We start from the raw sequence: 24007 nt of genomic DNA, 5'->3' as shown, positions 1-24007 counted from the left end.
TTAAAGCGCCACAGGTGTTCGAGATTATGCGGAGCCCTCCGCTACGGCATCCCTCCGTGTCACTATGGGACGTTAAACCCCTTGAAACCAAAAACCAAAAGTTTTGTACATATTATGCGCACAAGTTGTTGTGTCAGTGGAGAATAAGCTTACAGAAATTTAGAATCTTTGCTGATTGTCCTATTAGTATGAATTCAGGAACATTCCCCCCCCCCCCCCCCCCCCCCCCCCTTCCCCCGTTCTTTTGTGGTTATGGAACAGATGGTATTGAATTAAAGGAACACTTAGGTGTTCAAGCAGCATCTACTTTGGGTGGTTTGCATACTGTACTATGTGTTGTATTGCGACTGGGGGCACTTTACTAAGGTCTATCAACGACTAACAAGTATGTTTGTGTATTCGCTTTGTAATGTCAATTTAAATGACATATTCAAAGGCTGTTTTGTGTATTTCATATTTATTCGAGATGTCAGAAGAATTTTACCTGTTTAGTGCTAGCATAATGTTGAAGGAAAGTTCTCGCTGACATAGGCTGGCTGCTGTGTGATTAGCAAGAGTGGATGTGAACGAAGTGCCGTGGTCCGCAGGTTCTTTTGGTTTTTCTTTCTTTAGCACTGTTTTTGTCTTTTTTTCTTGAGCATGTGTTGCCTGTCATGTTAGTGCACATTGTGTGCTTCTCTGGCAATAAATAGTGCATATGGAAAATTCACTGAGTTTTATCCGCATTTTGTTAGTGGAGTGTTGAGGGCTTTTTTTTGTCACACCCGACGTGCGTGACAGTTCTGACACATTATCGAATGCCGTTGCAGTGGTGGGAGTGGCGGGAGTAGCGTGTCTGCATACTCCGACGCGGATGCCCTTGCCAAGAGCCGCAGCCGTCGCTACCTCAAGCGCGAGAGCCGGGGCCTGAAGAGCCAGCGTAGCCGCTCAGACGGAGTGGCGAAGATGGTTCCCACCTCTCGGGCCTCTGAGCTGCTTCCCGCCGAGTGGGCAGGGGAGCGTGATCATCCACGCAGTTCGGGGGGCAGCCCTCCACTGTGCCCATTCCTGCACAACCCCGTCTACCTGCTGCTGGCCGAGCCCCATGCTAAGGCTGCAGGTGGAGGAGGCACCAAGGAGACCAAGACGAGTGAGTGCTGTGCCCGTTTTACGGGGCCATAGGTCGAGCAGAAAATCCGGTTGTCATCTGAAGCTGACACAAGTATGAGGACGTGTGCAAGGTCATGTGCATAGGCACGGCAATGTGCACAGGCGTGGTCACATGCATAGACAAGGTAATTTGCATAGGCAAGGTCATGTGCGTTAGCAAGGTCATGCGCACAGTCATGGTCATGTTCGCAGGCAAGGTCATCTGCACCGGCAAGGTAATGTGCACAGGCAAGGTCGTGTGCATTGGCATGGCCATGTAGTGTGCATGGTCATTTGCACAAGCAAGGTCATATGCATGGACGTGGTCATGTACACCAGCGTGATTGCGAGCACAACAGCGGTGTTGCATTGAACGTACTTCAAGAGTGCACCTCAAGGAGTACCGTATTTACCCGTATAATGAGTACACCTCTTTCTTTTAACCCCCCAAAAAATCTGAAAAATTTAAGGGGATGCGTTTATTGCATGGGGTAAAATATTTTGCGAAAAAGTGTGAAGTTGTAAAGATGGAACAGAAAGTGGGCTGGTGGGATAGATATGTACTTCGCCTAGTGCGACTCTCCTAAATAAAACAAAACGCACTTCTCGGCATGGTTTCTGGGGTGGAGAGCATATTCAACAACTTTTATCTTAAACCTACAAAAATAACTCACTTAGCAGCCCCTTGATTCTCTCCACAACGAGAACATGACTACAGTTCACTCTATAGCACAACTAACACTATTTGAGTGTAGTGTCCAGCCACAATAATTGGCTGCTGTCGTAAATTTGGCAGTTCTAAAAGAGAAACCCATTGTGACCAGGTTTGGGTTCTACTACGGTAAAAAAATTACGGTAGTGACGGACTGGGCGAGATGCCAGGCACCTGGAAGTGGAACATTGGGAGATGGCCAGCGAGGCCAATGATGAGAAAATTTAACAATTTGTTTATGTGGCAGAAAGGAAAATGGGCAGTCTCTACGCAGGGCTGAACATGTTTTTTATGCACTAAACGGTGTCTAGGGAGGCCTTTCTCCGGTAGGGTAAAAAGTGTGGTGTACCAAAAGATTAAGTGACCACGTCGGAAGAATCTGATTCATACACATGACTCTGCTCCTTTGTGCACACTCAGTCACACACATGCTCACTTGTGGACGCGCTCTAGCAAGGAGGCGAGCTACTGCGTGAGGTGGCTGCCTTCACCACCTTGGGCTTGCGGTCGGTCATACAAAGACAGCGGATGGTCAGCAGATGTTCGATGTGACACGACTGGGAAAAGACTGCTTTTATCATACCGGACGGTCTGTGCGAATTCTGGGTGCTCCCTTTCGGCCTGTGCTCGGCTCCTGCATCCTTCCAGCGGATGATGGACACAGTTCTTGCTACCACATGGCCCGCACTTGTTTGCCGTGGGTTTGCCTTGTGGAGCGCACATGGGCCCCATGTTTTGTTAACTGCACTGGAGAAAGTGAAGCAGTAAGAGGTGCCGTAGTGGAGGGCTCTGGAATAATTTCGACCACCTGGGGATCTTTATATTCATGTTGTCTGTAGCAGCTTTAGGTGGTGCGGGCTGGACACCATTATTTTTATTTCTTTTTTAACCTGCCCGCACTACTTTGTCTGTAGCAGCTAGCCCATTGTGCTTTGTGCGGTGAAGGCTGGGCAACATTATTTTTATTTCTTTTTTAACTGCTCACACTTATTTATGTCCGCAGCAGCTTGGAAGAATGACATGCAGCTGTTGCTGGTTAGGCCTGATTTACGTCTAGTAGTTGGTGTTGCATATGAGGCTATTATTGCACGTGTTATTACATGTGGTATAGGTCTTGCTGGATGTGGCATACTTGATGGCAGCAGTCATGAAATAGCGGATGTACTCATGACCTTTTTTTTTGTTTATGCCTGCTGTGACCGTGCGTGCAGTTTGGCTGAAATATTTGACCACACAAGCCCTACGTCGTTGTATATTCCCTGAATCACTCGCCTTTTGGGTTGATGTCTGAGCACAGGCCTTCAAGGAACTGTTAAAATTCAACAGAACTGGAATACCAGCTGTGCAAAAGAAGTTCAAGACTCATTTTGGTGCCGTGAGATGACTAGGGGTAATTGTCACTCAGATGCGCGCATCATACATTTGTACATGTCAGAAAGGTGGAATGCAGTTCCTCTTTTTTTTTTATTTCTTTGCCAGACGTAACCATGGCCCAACAGCTTCTGCTGAACCGGTGGCAGAATGACATCAAGAGCCTGCCGCCATCACCTAACCTGCTCCACCAGGACAGTCGGTCATCGTGGCGGTCGGATGAGAACTCGCGGAGGGATGGTGGTGACGGCGGCTGCGCCATACCCCACTCACCACCCTGCCGTGACTTGCCTCAGTGGAACGTGGTGCTGCCCGGTGGCGGGAGCTCTCACGAGAAGCACCTGGTGAGACGGCGCCCTCTTGTGGGGTCAACCAGAATTGGGGCAGAATGTGGCAACACGAAGAAGTGGCAAAAGAACCACCTTGGAGGAATAGTCACGCTTTTACCTTCATTTCTGTGTGGGCAAAGAAAACTATACTTCGTTTCATACATAGCGGGCAATGCTGCCAAAGTTTGTGCACAGGTGCACTTAGCCTGCGCGTCCGCGCAGGCTAGGTCCGCGCCCAAAAAGTAGTTCGCCATAGAACTAAAGTGAACACAAGTGTATTTCGCTGCAACTGAACTTAAGTGCCGCAGCTGGCACCTCCTGCACTTTGTTTTACCTCTTGCTACAATTTCATCCTGCAACTCATCCAGACTTCGAGAAGCAGGAATTACATGTGACGATATGATACGCGGTTGGTAGGGCGAATCGCTCTTACTCCATCTGCACCCAAAAACTAGGTAGTTCGTTCTCAGTGAAAATTATCTCCATATGGCCCGAACATTGAATGCCTCAGAGCTTCGAGCATGATTTTCAACGCTAACACTTTGTTTTATACCGTTCCTTGTTTTCGTCCAAGCACTCGCTGAAGTTTTGAAAAGAACGAATGATTTCGTGGTTTAGTAGGGGTTTACTGAGCTTTATCCCAGTTATTGTGCTATTAGGTGATTGAAAGGTGCAGATATGAGGTAAGCAATTGTACTGTTTTCTTGTTTCTTGTTGTAGGTGTGAAACTGACTCGGAGGTGTCATCTGTGCTGTAACGTTGTTTCTTTCCTCCACCCACCTGGCTACCAGCACCTGTCAAGGTGCCATAGGTATCCGTACAAATAAGCGCAGATGACTATCTCTGCACAGCACCACGTTATGCTAGGCTATTGAGTGCCAATCATGTTGCACTTGAACCTGCTTCTGGCAGCGTGGCAGATTGGCGGTGGTTTTGACAGATCCTTTGACTGATCCAATGATGGCTTGAACTATCTTGCAGCCACGAGGTGTGCCCGATGGCTGTGGGCAGGGCAGCGGTGCGCTGGATGCTGCGGCGTGCGATGGGGGCATTGGCCAGCTCATGGGAGACAGCTTGCCTGAGGTATGGCACCTGTGACCTGATCATGCATACCTCTCTCGTGACTTCATTGACTTGAACGCTGCATTAGGCGAGTGCTGCAGTGTAGCTTAATTGCAATAAAATGTTGAGTGCTTGAAACAGAGTAAGTGTTTTTTGTTTTCCTGCACTTTTTTGCTTCCTTTTCTAGATCTTTTATTTCTGTCTGGCCTATATCCTTAGATCAACTGACTGCTCTCAAATGTCTCGTCTTAATACCCAAGTTATGTGTTATGCAATGTTTGAAGGTTCAGGTTATGGAACTAGTAGATGCTATTTCGGTATGCCGCTAAGGAGTGCACAGTGTGATCTTTAAACCCCTTTATAATCTGATTAGACTGCACTGTCCAGCCTTAGTACTTGATTAAAAGTTTAGTTATGCAGCTAGTGCTATCCACCATTTTTTTTTTGTGTGCATTAAGTAATGCTGAAGCTGTAAGTAGCCTCAATGCTTCGCAACATCCAGTATTAGTGCTTTGATGATACAAGTGATTGGGGAACACAGCAGACTCTGTTTAATAAGATGAACTTAAAGAAACCAAAGAAACTTGTTTATCGTATTAGGAGCATCTCTCACAAAGCATGCGTGAGCATACCTGGTGTGTTGAAATGTCTGATATGTGAAATAATGTAGTGACCTTGCAGCCAGATGATAATTGAAAAAAAATTAAAAAGCTTTGGGAACTCCTTATTAAACCCTTAGCAAGAAGAATGCGATGCTGTTTAGAGGCCCTGTACACAACTTGATATGCACCATATTGTTACGCGTGCATATAGCCTCTTTTAAGGCGAAAGCCTTTAATGGCTCATGTTCGCGGCCAGATCGTGTCCGTGCGTCCATCCGTGACGCTTAGTTTATTGGGAACTAATAAAGATAGGAGAAAGAGAATGGTTGCTTGAGATAGAGGAGGAAAAAATGACCCTAGAAATGTTTCATGATTTTAGAGTAATTAATTATAGCCAAAAATGGAAGTCATCACACCATAGTGATGGTGTCATCACAGCATAGTGAAGTCATCACAGCATAGTGAAAAAAAAGACAGAATGGATGGTAAAGAATGCTGGATTTATTAATTGGTAATTAATAAGTGATAGTAATTAGTACCTAATTAATAACTAGTAATGATAATTCACAGAGGCAGCAACAGTAGCAGCCAAAGTCGCGTGGAAAGGCTTTTGCCTTACGCAGTTTAGATAATCAAAGTGCCCCCCCCCCCCTATTTTTAAAAATTTTTGGTGGTTTCCAGAACTGAGCACTGGAAACTGTCCGTGCACTCTTACTGCTGCTGTGGCGTGCAGCTGGCCTGCCGGCAATGCCCTCTGCTGCCAGCCATGATTAAGTAGTGGAAAATAATGTATTTACAAGACACACAAGACCTTTCCTTACCCAAGTTCATCGAACGTGCCTCAATGGCCTAGGGGTAGCGTGTCTGACTCTCGACCCAAGGGTCAGGTTTGAATTTCATCCTCACTCCAATTTTAATTTCAGCGCAATTCATTTACTTTACATTCCTACCTTTCATAAGTTTGAGCCATGTTGCAACCTTATATTCGCAGTTTATCTGAGGTTTCAATAAATTTAAATTTCGTGTGACGTCGCAACCCTGTGGACCAGTGAGGAATTTTGTAGTGACGTTGCCATCACTGATGTACTGTGAGATCGTTGCGTGTGTTTGAATTACCTGTGCAAGGTCATGTGTTTGTGATATCATGACCCTCTCGATCAATGTGGATTTTTGTTGCAGGACATTGGGGTTTGCTTCGAACATCCGTTCTAATGTTATCGCGTTAAAGAGAACAGTTGTACTTTGCATAACAACACTTAATGGAGTGATGGTGTGGCCCAAGCTGTCTTGATCCTACTCGGAAACAGCATTGGCCATCTTTTTTTTTCTTTCATCCACAGCAGCTGCTTTTCTTTTCTTTTTCTTTTTCTGTTTGTCGTCGTTTGATGTGGCTCCAAGTGCTCCAAAGTTGTCGGGTCAACGCAGCAAAAGGCTCAGAGATCACATGACCACCCATTTTCATTTTCTCTTTCACCTCGCTTCTGCGACGTGGTACTTACCAGCTCTGCTTGCAGGTGCACGATATGCCTTTCACTCTGCCACAGGTAGCCACGCATGGCACTGAGGCAGACTTATAAGTGCATGCGTCGTAATTTTTCGCAGTTGCTCTTGCGAAATGTGTACGCGATTTTCTTGACACATACTTAACTGAATATTCCTCATGAGCACCTGACAATCCACATGACGCAGGATCTGTTTGTGAAGAAGGGCTGGCTGATGCGACTCGGCATGGATGGCGAGTGGTCGAAGCACTGGTTCGTCCTTCGAAACGCTTCGCTGGCGCACTTCGATGACCCCTCGGCAGAGGACTCCGGTGACCTGAGCGCCACCTTGGACCTCCGCATGGTCCGTGAGGTTAAGGAGGTCGACCTGGACCGGAACTATGCCTTTGTCATCACAGTGAGTCGTACCATCTTGTCAGTTTGTTTGGCGATATCAGTCTGGCTGTTGCTGCTGAAATAGTAGTATACTGGGAGTAAACTCTTCTATGATTGTTGATTCACCAACACAGTGCACATATCTCGCTACAAAAGGTAGTAAATGCATATGCTGAGGATTTGGGCTACATAGAGTTAGAATTTAGTCACTGAACTACACCATGTGTGCATCATTCTGCACTTTTTTTTTAGCTTTTCATTGGTATCACTAGGGTGCCTTATGTGACGGTTTGCGGTGTTGAGAAAAGAATATTGATGGCAGTGATTTCGATCCCAACTGGGACACTCTGTTTCATGCCGAGTTTCACAATTCAGATAGTATACAGCATTTCCAAATGTCAATCCCTTTAAAGGCAAATGTGCTTGTGAGGACTGTGTCTGTTGAGAAGTTGGACATCTGTGTGGAAATAGACACAACTTAGAATAACGTTATCGGTTGCAAAGCACTTCTGACTAGGTACTTAGATTTAATCTTAGTTATTGTTGCTTTATAATTCTTAAATCCACTTTGCCAGGTGGGCAGAGTGGGTGAGGGAACAAACGTGGGTTAATGGCTTCCTAGTCAAAATCAAGAGGAAGAAATGGGCTTGGGCAGGGCATGTAATGCGAAGGCAAGATAACCGCTGGGCCTTAAGGGTAACGGAGTGGATTCCATGAGAAGGCAAGCGTAGCAGGGGGCGGCAGAAAGTTTGGTGCGTGGATGAGATTAAGTTTGCGGGCATACGGTGGCTGCAACTGGTAAAGGACAGGGTTAATTGGAGAGACATGGGAGAGGCTTTTGCCCTGCAGTGGGCGCAGTCAGGCTGATGATGATGATGAACACTTTCTCTGGCAGGCAGAATGACTTTGAAAGTTGGCTGTAAACCATTGAAATTTCTCTTTTTGGAATTAGTCTGAGTGAAAAAAGTTTGGGTCGTCAAAGGGGATGTGTATTACATTCCTTGTCTACTCTCTCTTTTTGTCTCGGTACGTGCGACCAGCTCTGGGAGGCAGACGATGTGGTCCTCTGTGCTGTGACTGCTGGGATCCGGACCAACTGGGTGCAAGCGATTCGCCAGGCGGTGCGGAATCGCAGCAGCGTGAGCAGCATCCTTGCCAAAGATACGGCTCCTGTGCCCGGGGTGGCAGCAACGACGGCGGCAGTGACAAATACGGCACCGCCATCTTCAACCGCTGCACCCCTTCTGGCTTCACTGGAGGGACGGCCTCCGCATGAGACCTCGTCGAGTGACGACCACTCCGAGTATTTTTCCATCGTTGACGAGGATGAAGAGGACATTGTTGAGGACCCTTCACGGACTCTTCCACCGTCGCCGCCACTCAACCGCACCGCTATATCGAGGTATGATCTGCTCTCTTCGCGTTTTTCTACACTGTCATTGTGTCATCGTTGAGTAGCCCTTGTTTCAAGCATGCATTCTAAAGGCGTTTGGATGGACATTCTTTATTTTTTTTTTTTTTTCAAAGCTGTGATCTGCACAGCTGTGAGGTAAAAATGGTAGACCTTTGAAGGCAGTTGTTAGACACCATTGTAAGAGCAAAGGAGGAACAATAAGAAACTTGCTCGGAATGCCACTGAACACGAATAAGTGTAAAGCTTACAGAACTTTGGATGAGGGAGACACTTTAGAAGTACTATGGTAAAATATTCTGTAGAAATCATATAATCAAGGCTACATTAAAGGGTCTTTGCCACAGTTTTCAAGGTGGCTGTAGAATGTGTAGAATAAAGGCTATTGAGCAGTGGTGTGCAAATACTCGGATTTTTGGGTTGAAGTGAATACATATATATTGGAACAGTTTCGAATATCAGTCCAAGTTATTTCTGAACAGTTTTGAATATCAGTACACATAATTTACATTAAAAACGAACAGTTTTCCACAAAGTGCAGCAATGAAAAGAAATGGATCTGTTACAAATTTTGCTTTCGCTTATGATGAGCATAATTTAGGATACCTGTAAAAGGTGAGGTATGCATGTCGTCTCATGCCTCGGACTTTGCCTGGAACCATGAAAGCACGGTGCCTCAGCGCTACTAACTCATCTTGTGCACTCGGCATTCATGCCGGAAGGGACTAAAAGTTAAGCTAGTGGCGTATTTTCTTGCGACGACACGCCAGGCTTGCACACCAGCGCTAGGCACACTAGACTCAACGTACTTCACATAGAAACCGCAGCGAAAGTGCTTTGAATCTAGTTATAGTTTACCATAAAAGGTCAAACATTGTTACCAGTTTACCATTATGTGACAACCTCATATCAAAATGAATGTTGCATTGGTCTCCGCAAGGCTGTCGACAGTGAAACGCCGCACAGAAAAGCAGGCCAGGCAAAGGTCACCTCACATTGATGGGCATGGGCTGCACACGTGGAGTGCCGCTCCGAACTGTCGGCTAAGGCGTCATTACTGCCAGATGAGTGTCTAGATTTTCGGTGGATCTTGGTAATTTAGAATCCTGTGGCGTTTGCCAGTGAAGTGAAACCTATTTTACTCGGACGGTTAGTTAGTACCGATCATCAGGTGCTTGTCCGGCCATCCATACTTTCAGTGCATTATATATATTTAAAGGATTTACCGAGGCTGTGCTGATTCTTTATAGAAATGCGTGCCACTGCATAAAAGAGGCAAGTGTTATCGAGGCTCCATGGGAAAATTTTACAGAAAAATTTTACATAAAAGCACCAGTCCCGCCTAAGGGCCCATCAAGACCACGCAAAAAAAAAGGTGCGGCCCTTACATGGGTTTATACGGTAATTCCTGTGGCAAGTGCGAGCTAGTGCGAGCGCTGTTTGGATACGTTGCGACGTTTGGCTATGAGCTCAGTTGAAGAGGAATTTCATAATTTCTGGGTGTTTAGGAGGTTCGAATGCTTCGAATAGTGAAAATAGATGCATATCGAATTGAATTAAACAGTAAGTACTATTCGCGAACTATTAGAAATTTCAAAATATTGCCATGAAGCGTTGTACTGTTTGTTTGTTCATGCTGAAAGCTATCTGCATGCAGCTTTATCACTTTGTTTGTGGCAAGAGATGTGACCGGCTTTACCTCGAATGATTGCAGCCACACACAACTGCTTCTACATTGTTCGAGATTACTGTAGCTGCTCTTAGCGCTTTCTCTTGAAGGTTGTGAGCCAGATTTAAAATGAGCATGGCCGAGAGCAGCAGTGATTCTTTTCTTCAACGACAGCTGAGTGTATTTATTTCTATCGCCGCCCTCAAGTTGTGCAGTTCTTTGTGGGCGCAGGTCAGCATAATAAAGAATTCCCTTAAAAAACTGCTGGACTGCTATCACCGCAACGCGACAGTAGCCATAGCCACACACCCGCACTGTTGAGCGTTTGATGTCATATAGAAGTCTTAAAGGGGCTGTCAGAGGGAGTCTCACATGCGATATGCCTAGGATGCTAAAGAAAGCCACTTCACAAATATCCTCCACCAAGAATTTTTTAGACACGTTTTGTGGAAGCCGAGTTATCTGTAGTCAAAATTTGAATTTTCGTGTCTTCGCGCCTTTCTCTCTCCTCTCTTTACTTATTGCACGCTGAAATTTCGGTGCTCCTCCGTCGGCCCCTCGCACTTGCCCCCTCTGCTGGCTGCCGACGCGCGCGAGCCAATGCTAGCAGTCCACTGCTGATGGAACGAGCGCTACATGACGTAACGAGTGTGGATGCTGACGTAACAAGCGCAGATTCGGGTGGAAGCCCAGCACCATAGGTCGCCACTAGGCGCGGAGGCAGGAGTTTTAAAAATTGTATTGTAAATTATCGGCTCGCTTTTGAGGTCTTGTACACGGCATGAACGCTCATTGGCCTGTACTTTACATAATGCGAGCATTTTATAGACAACCTCGAACACCCTTTTCAGGGATCCTTTAAGAAGTGAGCTGATATTGACAAATGATTTCTGAAAATTCCTGTTCCCATATCTCGTGGCAAGATGCTTTGAGTCTTTGAACAGTTTCTGAAGTTGATATATAAGCAATAGAGTACAAAGCACAAAGTTTTAAAAATGATAAACATATAAAAACGCCTTAGTATTGTTGTTGTGTGTGATGCGCAACTTCCTGGTATGGTGTCATGCTTGATGCTGCAAGTTTGACTTCTGTGGTTTGAGAATACGAGTACATTCAGGTTGTTGGGTATAAGAAAAAAACTGTTTTCTGCACTGCACAAATGCAGCAATAATTGCAAGGGCCTCAGCAGTAAACTGCAGAAAAGAAATATTTCTGATTGTAATAGTAAGCTGATATTTCAAACTTGGACATATTTACCAATAAAATGGAAAATATGCATATTTTGAATGGATTAATGTTCTGCGATCTGCTCTACATTTGGTTGTCCTCATTGGTGACGTTTTCTCCCCCTTATGTGCTTCGTGGTTTTTTGTGCCATGCAGGGTAAAGGAGCGAGCGAGGTCCAGGTCAAACTCGCGGTCTCGGCAAAGTCGGCGACTTCGGTCACCGCAGCCAACTCAGGGTGGTGAGCCCACTGGTTCCTCAAATGAACCGGACGAAGTGGCTCACAGTGACCGTTCGAGCAGCTGGGATCCTGCCGTGGTGAGTGGCTTTGAAGAGAAAAGCCATTTTGGGCTCGTACCAAAGAACACATTTAATAATAATGCAGCAATGTTGAATGAAAAAGGAGTACTTTAAGGTGTGTTAAACTGGAGACTGAATGCTTTGTGTGTGCTTTGGTGGTGGGTGTTGCCACAGTCTCGTTTTCTATGCTGTTGTTCACTGTAGGCTCGTGTGTTCTTTACTGGCTATGTTTTTTGCACTGCTGTGTTGCTGTGCAGGCTCCTTTTATTATTGTTTGGTTAGTGTAACGAAGTTTTCATCACAAAATAAAGCTAGATGTAAGTTTTCAGTTTCAATAATGCATGATTAGTACATTGTAAATTTTGATATTTCGCTTCTTACAAAACTGTCTATCTCGGAATGTTTATTCATTTTTTTGGCCTCAAGTAAGCAAAGTGGACTATAACTGTTTGTCGAGTGAGTTCATTAGTATTTATTGTTCATTTTAGTTTTTCGTTATGAGTCTTCATGTGAAAACTGCATGTAGCAGAAACCTATGCAAAGAAAAATTAAGACCTTCTCAGTTTTGTCATATCTCGGTTTTTCTATGTATTTATCAAGTTACTGGAATGATAATTTTATTCGCATACATTGGCCGGAAAATCACTCCGCGAAAAGCTTTCTGCAGCCTGATGGTCTTTACACTTGAGTACAAACATGTCCTTGGCAAGTCGTGGGAAAATCAAATCAACAATGAGAATGTGTACAAATCACAGCATCTTCGTTATCAAAACAGCAGCAGTGTGACTGCTTATTTTCTGCTCTTGACCAGAGTGTGGACGTTGTGGACTCCAAGCCTGCTGACATGAGCCGTTCTGCAACGCCTTCGAAAGCTGAGGATGCTACCTCTACCAGCTCCACTGTGACCGATGCCACTCCGGCATCTGCTCGGCGGCCCCCCGTGTCACGAACATCTCGCCGGTCATCATCACTGCGGGAGCTGCGAACCAAGAAGCTGGAATCTCGCTGCTCCGAACTGGAGGACCAGCTGAGGGCACGCGACCGCGAGCTGGGCCAACTGAGGAGCGCACCGCACGGAGCCCCAAGCTTCCTCGTCAGAGGGCTGCCCAATGACGAAGTGCTAGTGCGTTCGCTTGAGGCCCTTGAGACGTTCCTCTCCGTCAGTGTGGAAAAGTTGAATGGGTTGAAAGAACGGCTGCGGAAGACTGCGGAAGAAGGACTAACGGCAAGTGCAGAGAGCCTGCGGCACGTCTGGGGAGAGCTTGAAGCCCTGATTTCAGAGAACAGCCGCCGGGTTGAAGCAACGACCCGTGCGCTGAGGCGCTCGGCGGCCATGGAGACGGAAGGGAAGCTGGCGAGAGCAGCAGAGGAGGCATGGGTGCTCCGGCGCGAGCTCAAGAGGTCGCAGGATGCCTTTGACGACCTTGAACTCCGCTGCCTTGCCCTCAAGCGAGATGCGAAGAATGCGGAGGAGATGCATGCCTCGCAGCTGGCACTCATGACTGCACGCATCGACGACCTCACGGCAAAACTCGCCCTGTCAGAAAAGGCACAGCGGCAGTTGCGGCAGAGGCTGGCTCGTGCCGACTCCAAGCAGGAGAAACGGCGGCTCTCTCTGAAAGGCAAAGAGGCTGCCGCTGCGGCCGCAGCAGCAGCTGCGAGCCCTTCGAAAGAACTTGAAGTCAAATTGACTCACCTGGAACACAAGCTTGCACTCCTGGAAGAGGCTTTCCAGGGCCCTGTGAATGAGGCTGCTTCTGACGCATCTGCACCAGACGACCCCGCGACAGATACACCCACGGGTCGGAGGTCATCACTGGACAGCCTCTCAGGTGACCAGCAGAGTCTGCTGCTTCGTGTTCAGCTCATGGACCAGAGGCTTCAGTCAGCACTGGAGCAGCCAAAACCAATGGCACGCCCTCGGATATGCCTTCAAACGGAAGCCCCTGATGGGAACGGGGTTGTTGATGGGTGGAGCAGCTTATCTCTGGCAACAAGTGTCACAGACCTGCGTCTCCCAGAGCACGGGGGTGAGGCCTTTCCAGCAAGCTACAAGGAGTGTCTAGAATCCTTGGACTCGAGGCTTGATTCTCTCCTTGGGTGGCTGCACGAAGCACTGATATCGCTCCGTGAAGCTGGTGTAATGGGTTCCTTTCCAAAAGCTCTTGTTGACCGGGTAGGGACTAGGGACTCAAGTTCAGAAGGGGACCACAAAGAGCGTTTTGCGAGGAACCTGGCGCTGTTGCAAGACATCGGGTCAAAGCTTACCATCGCTGCAGGCTTCAATGCCCGCTTTCTTGGAAATATGGCCACACACCTCAGAGAGACGTCGCTCGTCCTGTTCGCATTCGAGGAGAGGCTTGACCAAGTAGCTTGCTCACACGACCTCAGGCTAGTCACCTCCGAAAACGACAAGTCGTGGGACCCATTGGCAGAGGAAGCTGTGGGTCGCTGCCAGACACTCGCAGAGCAGGAGAGTTCACGCGATACGGAGGTTGTCGCTGCTGAGCTAGAGGAACTCTCGTCACGCCTGAAGTCAGTGGGTGGCGCTTTGGAGCGCTTCAACAAAAGCCGGCAAACGCTCGTCCTGCGAAGGTTGTCCGAGTGCCTCGATGTCCACCCGACCTCAGACCTGGAGCCAGATGCTCTTCAGAACGTGACTGAACAGGAAGCCGTTCTGGGCGCAGTCATGGAAGCTTTGGCAGCTGCACGAACTCACGTGAGCGACAGCCTCTGCCAGAGCCTGTGCTCAACCTCAGGGACCATTTCGGCAGCTGCGGCCAAGAAGGCGGCGCTCTTGAGGCAGCTCGAGGGTGCCATGCGACAGGAATTCTTGAAGGTGCGCGCCGAACTGCGGACGTCATGTCTATCGGAGCTGGAGAGCTACTGCTCTGCGAATCTTCCGCGCGACGTTCTCAACAGAGAGCTGGTTCCCGTTGTCCGCGACCTTGCGACTGCAAACTTCATCGCAGCCGTTCTTCGAGCTTACGTGCCGCACATCGAAGAGGTGGTTCGACACTGTGAAAAGGCTGTGCTTCGAGACGGGCAGGCCGCAGGCTCTCAGCCTGTAGACGCAGAAGTTGATGAAGCAGCTGAGGAGCTGTGCAACGGGGCGGCGGCGCTTGTGGAGGGTGCTCCATCTCTGCTGCGGTTATGGTTGACGCAGTGCCTCGTAGTGGAAGATCTGTGCGGGGTCGAGCTGCACGCAGCGGGTGCTTGCGTGAACTCGACTGCGGACGTGACTGACGCCTTGCAGCGACTGGGCGTGAGGCTGCGCGAAGAGCGAGAAGGTCACCGGCAGCGAGTGTTGGCACTTCAAGACCGTCTGGATGCCACTCAGCGGGACTGCGAGCGTCTGCTCAAGGTGTGTTTGTGCCACCTTCTTGAATCTGCTTTTTCCACGGTTGTAAACTTTGAGTAAGTTAGCACAAGCCATTGGAATACAGTAGAATCTCGAAGATATGAATCACAAGGGGTAACGAAAAGTATGTATGCTATTTGAAATTCATATGTTCAGTAAACGAGCAGAACCCGTGTAGTACAACATGAGAAATGCATTCGCTCAGATTTATTTGCGGCTAATGGGATTTTGCTACGGCCTTGCGCCACTGCTCAGTGCTCAGAGTGCATGCTGCGTAACTTGTGATCGCAGCATGCAGCGATGCGAGGGCAGCACTTTAGTAGTTGGCGTGCGGTCACAGCTCCAGGTTTGTATCATCCATGGAAGCACGGGGGAGTGTTGGAACTGCCGAAATTCACCACGTAAGCAATGTGCTTTAGCGTGGAATTTTATGAATTCGTATCGACCAAAATTCATATCAGCCGTGACAGCTGAGATTATACTGTGAGCGCATTCTAATGGCATTGTTTGTGCGACTTCCATCAGTTCGCTTTGGTGGGAAGTTGCGCATGGGAACAGTGCCCCTATTTTGGCAGTTGTGCTTTGAAGGAAGTTTCTGAAGAAATGCAGACAGTGTGATATTTGGAACCATTAGTAAGAAAGGGGCGGTCGTATTTGGGAAACGCCGCAAGTATATTGACTGACGGCTTTATGTCGCCATTTACGTTCGTTTGAGATTTTTACCTTGCTGAAAAATGAGCGTTGTGCCAAGTGTGTCAATAGCTGATAACATTGAAATTGTGGTCACTATGCTGCACAAACCAAGGTGCTTCAAATATGAATTTGTATCCGTCTTTATGATTTTATGTGATTTTATGATGCTGTCTGTCTGAGCATTCTTCAGTGGGCTTAGCAGCTGAGCCTTGAGAAAGTGCTGACTCTGGCCAGCTTACTGATTTCATTCTTGCTTTCTCTCAGAGATGCTTTCACTTCCACATGACGCAATGTGCAGTGCAGTGCACCACTTTGATAAAGAGCATTTGCATAAGCCAGGTAATTCTGTCGAGTGCAACATGCCTGGGACAACCCTTCATCTGTGCTCAGAAAATGTCTGGACACTTCTCCACATTCTTAAATTGGATGTGTGATAATGATGAGCGCATCATTCTTGTTGATGGAGGCAACATAGAAGTGTGCGTGCATGATGTGTCAAAATGGGGTTGTTTAACTGTCTGGCAAACAACTTGCTGTACACAGTTCCATTCCTTGCTTTGTGCAGTGCACTTAAGATATGAAATGGGCTCTGCTGCTAGCACGCCTGCACCTTAATTCCTTTTGCTGCACCTATTGAAACTGAAATCAGTGTGAAGAGCCCTCTGCTATGGCACCAGCCGCCACGGTGGCTGAGTGGCTATGGTGCTCGGCTGCTGGCCCGAAAGACAAAGTTCGATCCCGGCCGCGGCGGTTGCGTTTCAACGGAGGCAAAATTCTAGAGGCCCGTGTACTGTGCGATGTCAGTGAACGTTAAAGAACCCCAAGTGGTCGAAATTTCCGGAGCCCTTCACTACGGCGCCCCTCATAGCCTGAGTCGCTTTGGGATGCTGAATCCCCATAAACCATGTGCTATGGCACCTCTTGCTTTCTTCCGTCTTTCACTCCCTCTTTTCCCCGTTTCCTTATGTTGAGGTTGAGGTGTCCACTGAAAAGGAGGGCACTTACTGTGTCTTTGTTTTACTCAAAACCAGTTTAGTTATTTGTGTTGCATCATACCTCTATAATGTGCCTTCATGGGCAAGGCCTGTCTGGATCACTGAAGTAAACGGCCACCATGACTACATCATGTGAGCTGAGGTGGTGAATTCCCAACAGCGCTCATTCTATGGCCATTGCCAATCTGAATAACATTGTCCTCAGTCGACAAGTAAACATGGGAGTTTCCAATTAAGACACTACAGTGCCAGTGGTGGCAGTCTACCCCCGAGAAAGTCGTTCATGCTATGGAATGATTATTGGTACTGCATGGTTATTGGAATTGGAATGCAGTCATGCATTGCTGGGGAAGCGCAGATGGGGTGGACTCCTTCTGAGGAGACCCCAAGCAGAATTTTGATGGCTCTTACATTGCAGTCTGGCTGTGCCACTTGCCGCGGTCTGCGGGAGCAAGCGAAAGCGTTGGCGCAGCGCACGGCTGAGCTGGAGCGTGCGGCCCACGAGGGCACCCTGTGCGAGCGCTGCCCTGCTCAGCAGGAGCAGCTGAGGCGCCTCGCCAAGGAGCATGCCTGCGAGCTGGCCGAGCGTGAAGCCTTGGCCCGGGAGGAGGTGCAGGGAAGGATGCGCTGCCAGGTGGGTGTGTGACGAGATTCTGAGTGAATTACAGTTTGATGAACGTGGATCCTCACACTCCTACCTTGTTTGCTGGTGGTGAGGGAAAAAAAAAAGACTGGTTTAGCATTGCTAAGCACAGAATATTCGCGAAAGCACGGTGCGCTACCCAAATTTTGGGGGTAGGCCAAACCCATTCTAGGGCTGTCCCAGTTCAGTTCCTAATGTGGGGCAACCCAATTTTCAAATTTTCAGGGGTGGGCCAAGCCCATTTTGTGGGTGGGCCAAGCCCATTTCAGGTGTGTCCCATGTGGGTTCCAAACATGGGTCAACTGGTCAACTTGTTTTAAATTTCTGGGGGTGGGTAAGCCAAATTTTGGGGGTGGGTCAGTTCCATTTTGAGACTAGTTCGAGCTTGTTTTTTCCCACCCAAGCACGCCCAGATTCACCGGTAGTCAAATTCGGCCAAAGTCATACCAAGGGTAAATTTCGGGTGGTCCTAACCATGTTTGGGAATTGTCTCATGTGTCATACCATGTGTTGCCATCCTCACTCTGCAAGGCCATCCCCAAAATTGAGCTTTACTTGGTCCATTGCCACGCACACCCATTCCGTTACTGAGTTTGGCTGAGGCTTCATTTTTCCTCGTGTGAGACACTGTCGAAATCGCAGGGGGTAGGCTAGAAGTGCTTTCGCACTAAAAAAAAAATGGTTGCCGTACTGACAGCAATGAAACGTTCCTGTGGGTAAACATCGTGTAAATGGGCAATGTGTCACTTATTCTGAAAGCACTTCTAGCCGCACACCCCGGGTTTCAGCGTGAAGCTTCTGAGTAGTAACTGGCTCCCTGGTTCAGTGGACACCTAAATCGCACTGTGAGGTAGGTGGTGGCAGTGGTGTCTGCCTGCAAAAAACTATGCTTTCGCACAATATATTGTGCTTAGCAATGTCAAACTGCCAGCCATTTTTTTTAATGGTTTCAGCAGGCCAAACTGTTGTTAAAGGGGCACATTGAAGTCAAATTCAAGTTGGTCCATATAGATTGATTTCTGCGCTGTAATGACATAAAGTTATGGTGAGGCCTAAAATAAAAAATAAAAAAGGCCTCACCATAATTTTGTCTCGGCCTGCGCCAGAGGAGCCACTTCTACTGGGAACGGAGTTTTTTTAAGCTGGAAAAGGGGCAAGAAATGAATTGAAACAGAAGCACAGTCCAACCCCGCACTACAACAACATTTCTTCCACATCGATGTATTTCTGACTCCCTCTCAGCATACGATCAGGTGGTGCTATTGTTTCCCCTTACAACGAACAGTTTACGGAACAAGGTTTCCTTTCAACAACGTTATTGCCAGGAAGCAACCGATTTTTTTTGTGCATCCAAATGTGCTGGTCTTGTTTGGCGTCATCAAAAGCTGCCGCCAGCATTTTCGACAGAATCAAAATTAAGTGCAGACATCTTCGCATAAAGATGACATCCGGCACGTGTGACTGCCTGCAACTGTTTTGCGGATGACCCAGACTGCACGCTTGGTTGGTACTTGTGGCCTTTGGTCCGAAGTGGATTTCGCCTGCCTCGCTATCTTTGCCAACAAAAAGTGTGATGGAAATCAGTTGTGCATTCATTTCAGTGTGAATTTGGTGTTTTGGCAATAACACTCTTTAGGGTAACAACTTAGCGTGGCATACAAATGTTCACAAGTGGGATTGCTCTCTTTCGATTGTATTGCAAGCAGATGAGCAGCAGGGATTGTGTCACATCAGCAGAACAGCCAAGCAGACGATGCTGCAACTGGCAGGCGCTCAGCATATGGGCACACTCTCATCAATTTCGCCACTGTGGTCCTGCATGAGACGTTGACACTCCCATGACGTTACAAAAAATTGGAGAGCTGTGCCTGTGTTTACACATTTTCGCATGCATGCATGTGCATTTATGCATGCCCCGTGCTCATGCAGGAGGCCAATCACCAGAGGGAAGTTCAGCAGCTAGAGGCCGAGTTGCAGGCAGCGAAGAACCAGTTGCAGCGCCTTCAGGTGAGCGCATAGTTTCCCGTCTTAAGTTTTAATGACGGTGCTCACGTAACAGTTGCGCGCTCACTTTGCCTTGCTCGTGATGTGTCCCTCGTCAAGGGTGCGCAGCTGTGCTTTCAGACATGTTGCACCTTTGGCGGGTACTGCAGAGGTGTGCCTCTTGACACCGTTGGCCCAATTTTCAGGAGGAGCAGGAGGAGCGCATTGGTAGCCTGCGGGAACTGTACCAGCAGAAGCTTTCCCAGGGACTGGAGGCCGTCGATGCAGAGGCAGTGCGGCTGCGGTGCCGGCCAGAGATGGAACAGCTCAAGGTATGAAATGGCTCAGTGCCCTGCAGACAGGAGGTTTGATGTCCGATGCGACGTGTTTAAAGGCTTTCATTTTTGCGTCTTGTGAGCAAAAAGAATCAAGGAGCTTTAACAGTTCTGTTTATAGTGACCTTTAACGGGAGACGCAAATCTTGAAATGGTAAAAAAGAAAGCGAAGATATTGGTTTTTAAAAAGTGGCACATTCAGTTTCAGCATACTTTATAGTACCTACCTACAAAGTTCCAAGGTCTAATTCGACCTTTTCCTGACTTTGCTGACACCTTTTCCTGACTCAGCAGCGCCGTTTATTGCGGTTTATATTTGCCGGTACTTAAGACCACCAGCAGTGTAGCAAACAATGAATCAATGAATGAATCGGCTGTCATTGCCCGTGCTGTCCTGGCACTTTGCATTTAAAGGCATAGACACCTACCATATTTACTTGATTTTAAAGCCCATCGGCTTTTTTTCAAAGTCAGAAAAAAAAGTGCAGTGACTTTTTTATTTTTTTTATTCAATACTGCCAGCCGCCATTTTGTAGCCGAGGCAGGAGTGGAACAAGCATATATCGTTGTGCAACGCAATGCAACAAATCAAGCACACACACAAAAAAAAAAGCGAGCACAGAAGCAAGAACAAATGCTCTGTGTTTCTAAAAAATGCAAAAGATAAGAGCATGAACAAACACACTGCATCTATAACAGAGACGCGACAGCAGATAAGAAAGAATCTTGGTTTGTCAAGCTGACCACGTCACGCACGTCACGCTGGACTGTAATGTACTCATGCTCCATTCTAACGCACATTTCATTTTAGGGGATTTTTTTCTAGAAAGAAAGGTGCGCGTTAGAATTGAGCAAATACAGTAACTTTTGGTGGCCCGTTTTCTTCTTTGTAATTATGCGTAAAGCATTATTATACATGGATTACCACATGGTATTTTCATACGCCTGCTAAATAATGTATAATTGAAATTGAATTTCTTCCTCGTGCTGCTTCAGTTTCGGTTTCAGCAGCTGAATGGTGACTGTGACCTCAAAGTATAATGAAAAAACTCTGATGTAATCGCTACTTTGTCGTTTTAATTCATTGCATTGCTAAAGCCAGCCTGGCTCAACATTTGGTATGGAATGGTTGCCGCGGTGGCTCAATGGTTATGGCTGTCGGCCTCTGACCCGAAAGACGCGGGTTCGATCCTGGCCGTTGTGGTCAAATTTCAATGACGGCAAAATTCTAGCGGCCCGTGTACTGTGCGATGTCAGTGCACTTTGAAGAACTACAGGTGGTCGAAATTTCTTGAGCCTTTCACTACGGCGTCTCTCATAGCCTTAGTCGCTTTGAGATGTTAAACCCCCATAAACCATAAACAATCAACTGCTGGAATGAAAACGAATGTAGAAACAGCGGTTATATTTGACCTATAAGCACACTTTGACATCACAGCCATCATTTGGCTGTTTAAACCAAAACCGAAACAGAAAAATTCGATTTTAAATTATTTAGCGGTCGTAGGCAAATACCACGTGGTGATTCATGCATAGTAGTATCTTCCACATCATTGCAGAGAAGAAAAAATTCCACCAAATTAGGTTTCTATACTCCTTTCAGCCTTTCTTTTTTTTTTTTAACTGTGCATTGAATTATCATCATGCTCATGGGCACGGTGATGATGACAATGATGATCTGATTTTAATGGCACAAAGGCAGCCGTGGCCAATGAAATTTTCCTCGAAAGCCCAAGCCAAGTTCACGGCAACCCTGGTGCAACTTGTGCATCCATGTGTGCCTGTGTGCGCAGCGCCTTTGTGAGAAAGGCCTGGCAGCTCTGGAGGCCTCGCACGGCCGGCTGGTGGCCCAGCTGCAGGAGCGACACCAGGCGGAGATAGACCGGCTGCGGGCCGAGCGGGACCGCGCACTTGCCGAGGAGACCAAGGCGACTCTGGCCGGTCAGTCATTGCTTTCCTTCCGCGACTGTGGAAGTTGCTTGGGAAGTCACTTGGTGCCTCTCATCTGTTGTAAATGTCGGCATAACATAGATAAGGTGAAAGCACAGGATGAGTTCTAGCTTTCATAGGGTAGCCTTTTGCGATTTCCCGAGGCGTTTCACAGTATTATTTTAAAATCATTATTCCGATGCATCAACCCTAAGCAAGATCTTGGGATGTTTGTATGCTTGCAGTGCTTGTGGGTTTGTGCCAAGTGAAGGTATTTAATAAAATGAAGTCAAATAAACATTCACGACTGCGATTTGAACCCGCGGTGGCGCGAACAGATCAGCTTTGCAGGCCACTGCATGAAAGCACCAGGCTATCGCTGCAGCCGAGCACGCCCTGTGCATCAATATTTGTGCTTTGAGGTATGTGCCGGCAGTGACAGAGAGATGTGCGCTGCATGCGTCGGTGCAGACAACATTGTGGAAGAATCACTGCACTAGAACAATACGCGTTGGCGTTAACAACATTGCTGCAGAAATGCGGCCGCCAGCTTACGTTAGATGAAATGGCATTGACAGTGAAAAAGTTGAAGACATGCATAACTGGCTTCCTGTGTCAGTGGAAACCTCAGTTGTGTTTCTAGGTACATATGGTGGTGGTGTCCGCCTGCAAAAAACTGCTTTCACCCTGTATGGCGTGCTTAGCAATGCCAAGCCGCCAGCAATTTTTTTATTCTTAGCATGTTTTGCCAGCATGTATTTCCAGCCTCAGCTCTGAGGAGTGCTTAGCCTTGCTAACGATGGTTTCCCCCGTATTGTGCGCAGCTCTCAATGCAATGCAGAGAGCTCATCAAGAGGAGCTGCACCGGGAGATCTCCAACTTCAAGGAGGACTATGCGCAGCAGATGCGCCACGGCCTGGACACCGAGTGCCTGCGCAGGGAGCACCAGTGCGTATTATGCTACTCTCCCTGCTTACTCCTAGCACTCGTCCTCCTAATCCGGCAGCGCCCAAAGACGTCTTCTTGACGTATTTTCAGACTGCGCAAAGTCAACTGCCCCCTGAGAGTTGTTGAAATGTTCTTGCAGCTGTGCCTGCGAAGAAACCTTCTGTTTCTGCTTTTCCTTCACAGCATCAATGGTCATCCTTATTTCCCGTGATATTTTGCGCCAACTCAACCACTCCAACAGCTGTAGCATCTGTGCAGGGCCACTAACACTAGAAAGCGCTTGCATAGTGTCTTCAGGCCCCTAACTGCGAAGTTTCTGCCAGTATATAACGCAAGGCTAGTCCCGCTGGTAGCCAGAAGCAGCTGCAGCGTCGTCCTTCTCAGGACCGCAACCCTGCAGCTTGACCAAATATCCCTCAGTGTAGCCTGCGAGTGCTTGGAGTGCATTCGGCATGTGCTGTGGTCGATGTGACGTCTGTCGCCGTTGTTGTGTGGCGTCCGGTGCAGGGAGGAGCGGGAGCACATCAAGCAGGAGATCCTGTCCCTGTCGGAGAAGTATTCGCTCAAGTGCCTCGAGAAGGCATCGCTCGAGGAACGGCTGCAGAGGGCTGGACAGCAGCTGCAGGAGGCCAACTACCAGGTGGCGTCTTCCTCCCCTCTGCCGCAACCCCACGCATACCCGAGAAAGGGAGCACAACACCTAACAGGAGACATAATTCATAGTATACCACACAGACACGTATAAGGGCCGCAGTTGTTAAAAAAAAATTCGGCTTTGAATTTTGAGGGTTTGGCCCATACACATATTAAAAAACAAACAAACAGATAACCACACTTTTTTTCTCAGTTATGTAGTCCGAAACGGGGTGCAGCCCATACACGAGTGTGGCCATACACGAGATTATGCAGTAATGGCCACAACACAAGGATGAACAGCCAGATGATGCTGGGTCCCAAGTCACGTTCATATAAGCAGCGATGAAAGAGCAGCCGTGTGTGCTGCGCTCACAGAGGCGAAGTTGAGAAAGTAAGCGCACCCCACATAGATTGCGTGAGGCTACAGTAGCACACAAACTGAGAATGAAATAGCAAGCTAAGTTGGACAGCGAAGTCACGCAGACTCTACTTCGTAAAGCTGATCTTCGGCAAATGGAAGTCGTGTATACGTGAAGCGCATTATTGCAGTGATTTTGAGCCATTTTTGAATCTGACACGTGCACACACACATACACGCACGCAGGCATACACACACATGCATGCACGCACACACACGTTCACAGCAGAACTTCTCAGCATAAAAACAAAACAAACCTATGTGTGAACCTTGCAGAGACATGGTCACAATAAGCAATGTTTTGTCTACTTGCTCAGACGTTGAGAAACTACAAGAAAAAAAGTGTTTTACTGCATTTTACAATAAACGCTTTCTGTTTCA

General features: G+C 47.6%; 1 protein-coding gene across 1 annotated transcript in view; it reads left to right on the top strand.

The window, feature by feature from the left end:
- Nucleotides 1-24007, top strand: part of osp (myosin phosphatase Rho interacting protein outspread) — a 114405-nt gene that overhangs the window by 77530 nt on the left and 12868 nt on the right. Inside the window, exons 8-20 of the mRNA XM_077635097.1 lie at nt 810-1129; nt 3320-3555; nt 4522-4623; nt 6894-7103; nt 8122-8483; nt 11544-11703; nt 12497-15049; nt 17153-17368; nt 19307-19384; nt 19567-19692; nt 21489-21636; nt 22449-22572; nt 23080-23212. Coding sequence (XP_077491223.1) covers nt 810-1129; nt 3320-3555; nt 4522-4623; nt 6894-7103; nt 8122-8483; nt 11544-11703; nt 12497-15049; nt 17153-17368; nt 19307-19384; nt 19567-19692; nt 21489-21636; nt 22449-22572; nt 23080-23212 — 4768 coding nt within the window. The remainder of the gene's footprint in view (nt 1-809; nt 1130-3319; nt 3556-4521; nt 4624-6893; nt 7104-8121; nt 8484-11543; nt 11704-12496; nt 15050-17152; nt 17369-19306; nt 19385-19566; nt 19693-21488; nt 21637-22448; nt 22573-23079; nt 23213-24007) is intronic.

This window comes from Amblyomma americanum, chromosome 8 (genome assembly GCF_052857255.1).
Source record: "Amblyomma americanum isolate KBUSLIRL-KWMA chromosome 8, ASM5285725v1, whole genome shotgun sequence".
In the NCBI taxonomy this organism is placed as follows: domain Eukaryota; kingdom Metazoa; phylum Arthropoda; class Arachnida; order Ixodida; family Ixodidae; genus Amblyomma; species Amblyomma americanum.
Note: the sequence above shows the minus strand (reverse complement) of the source record. Positions and strands in the feature narration are given on the sequence as shown.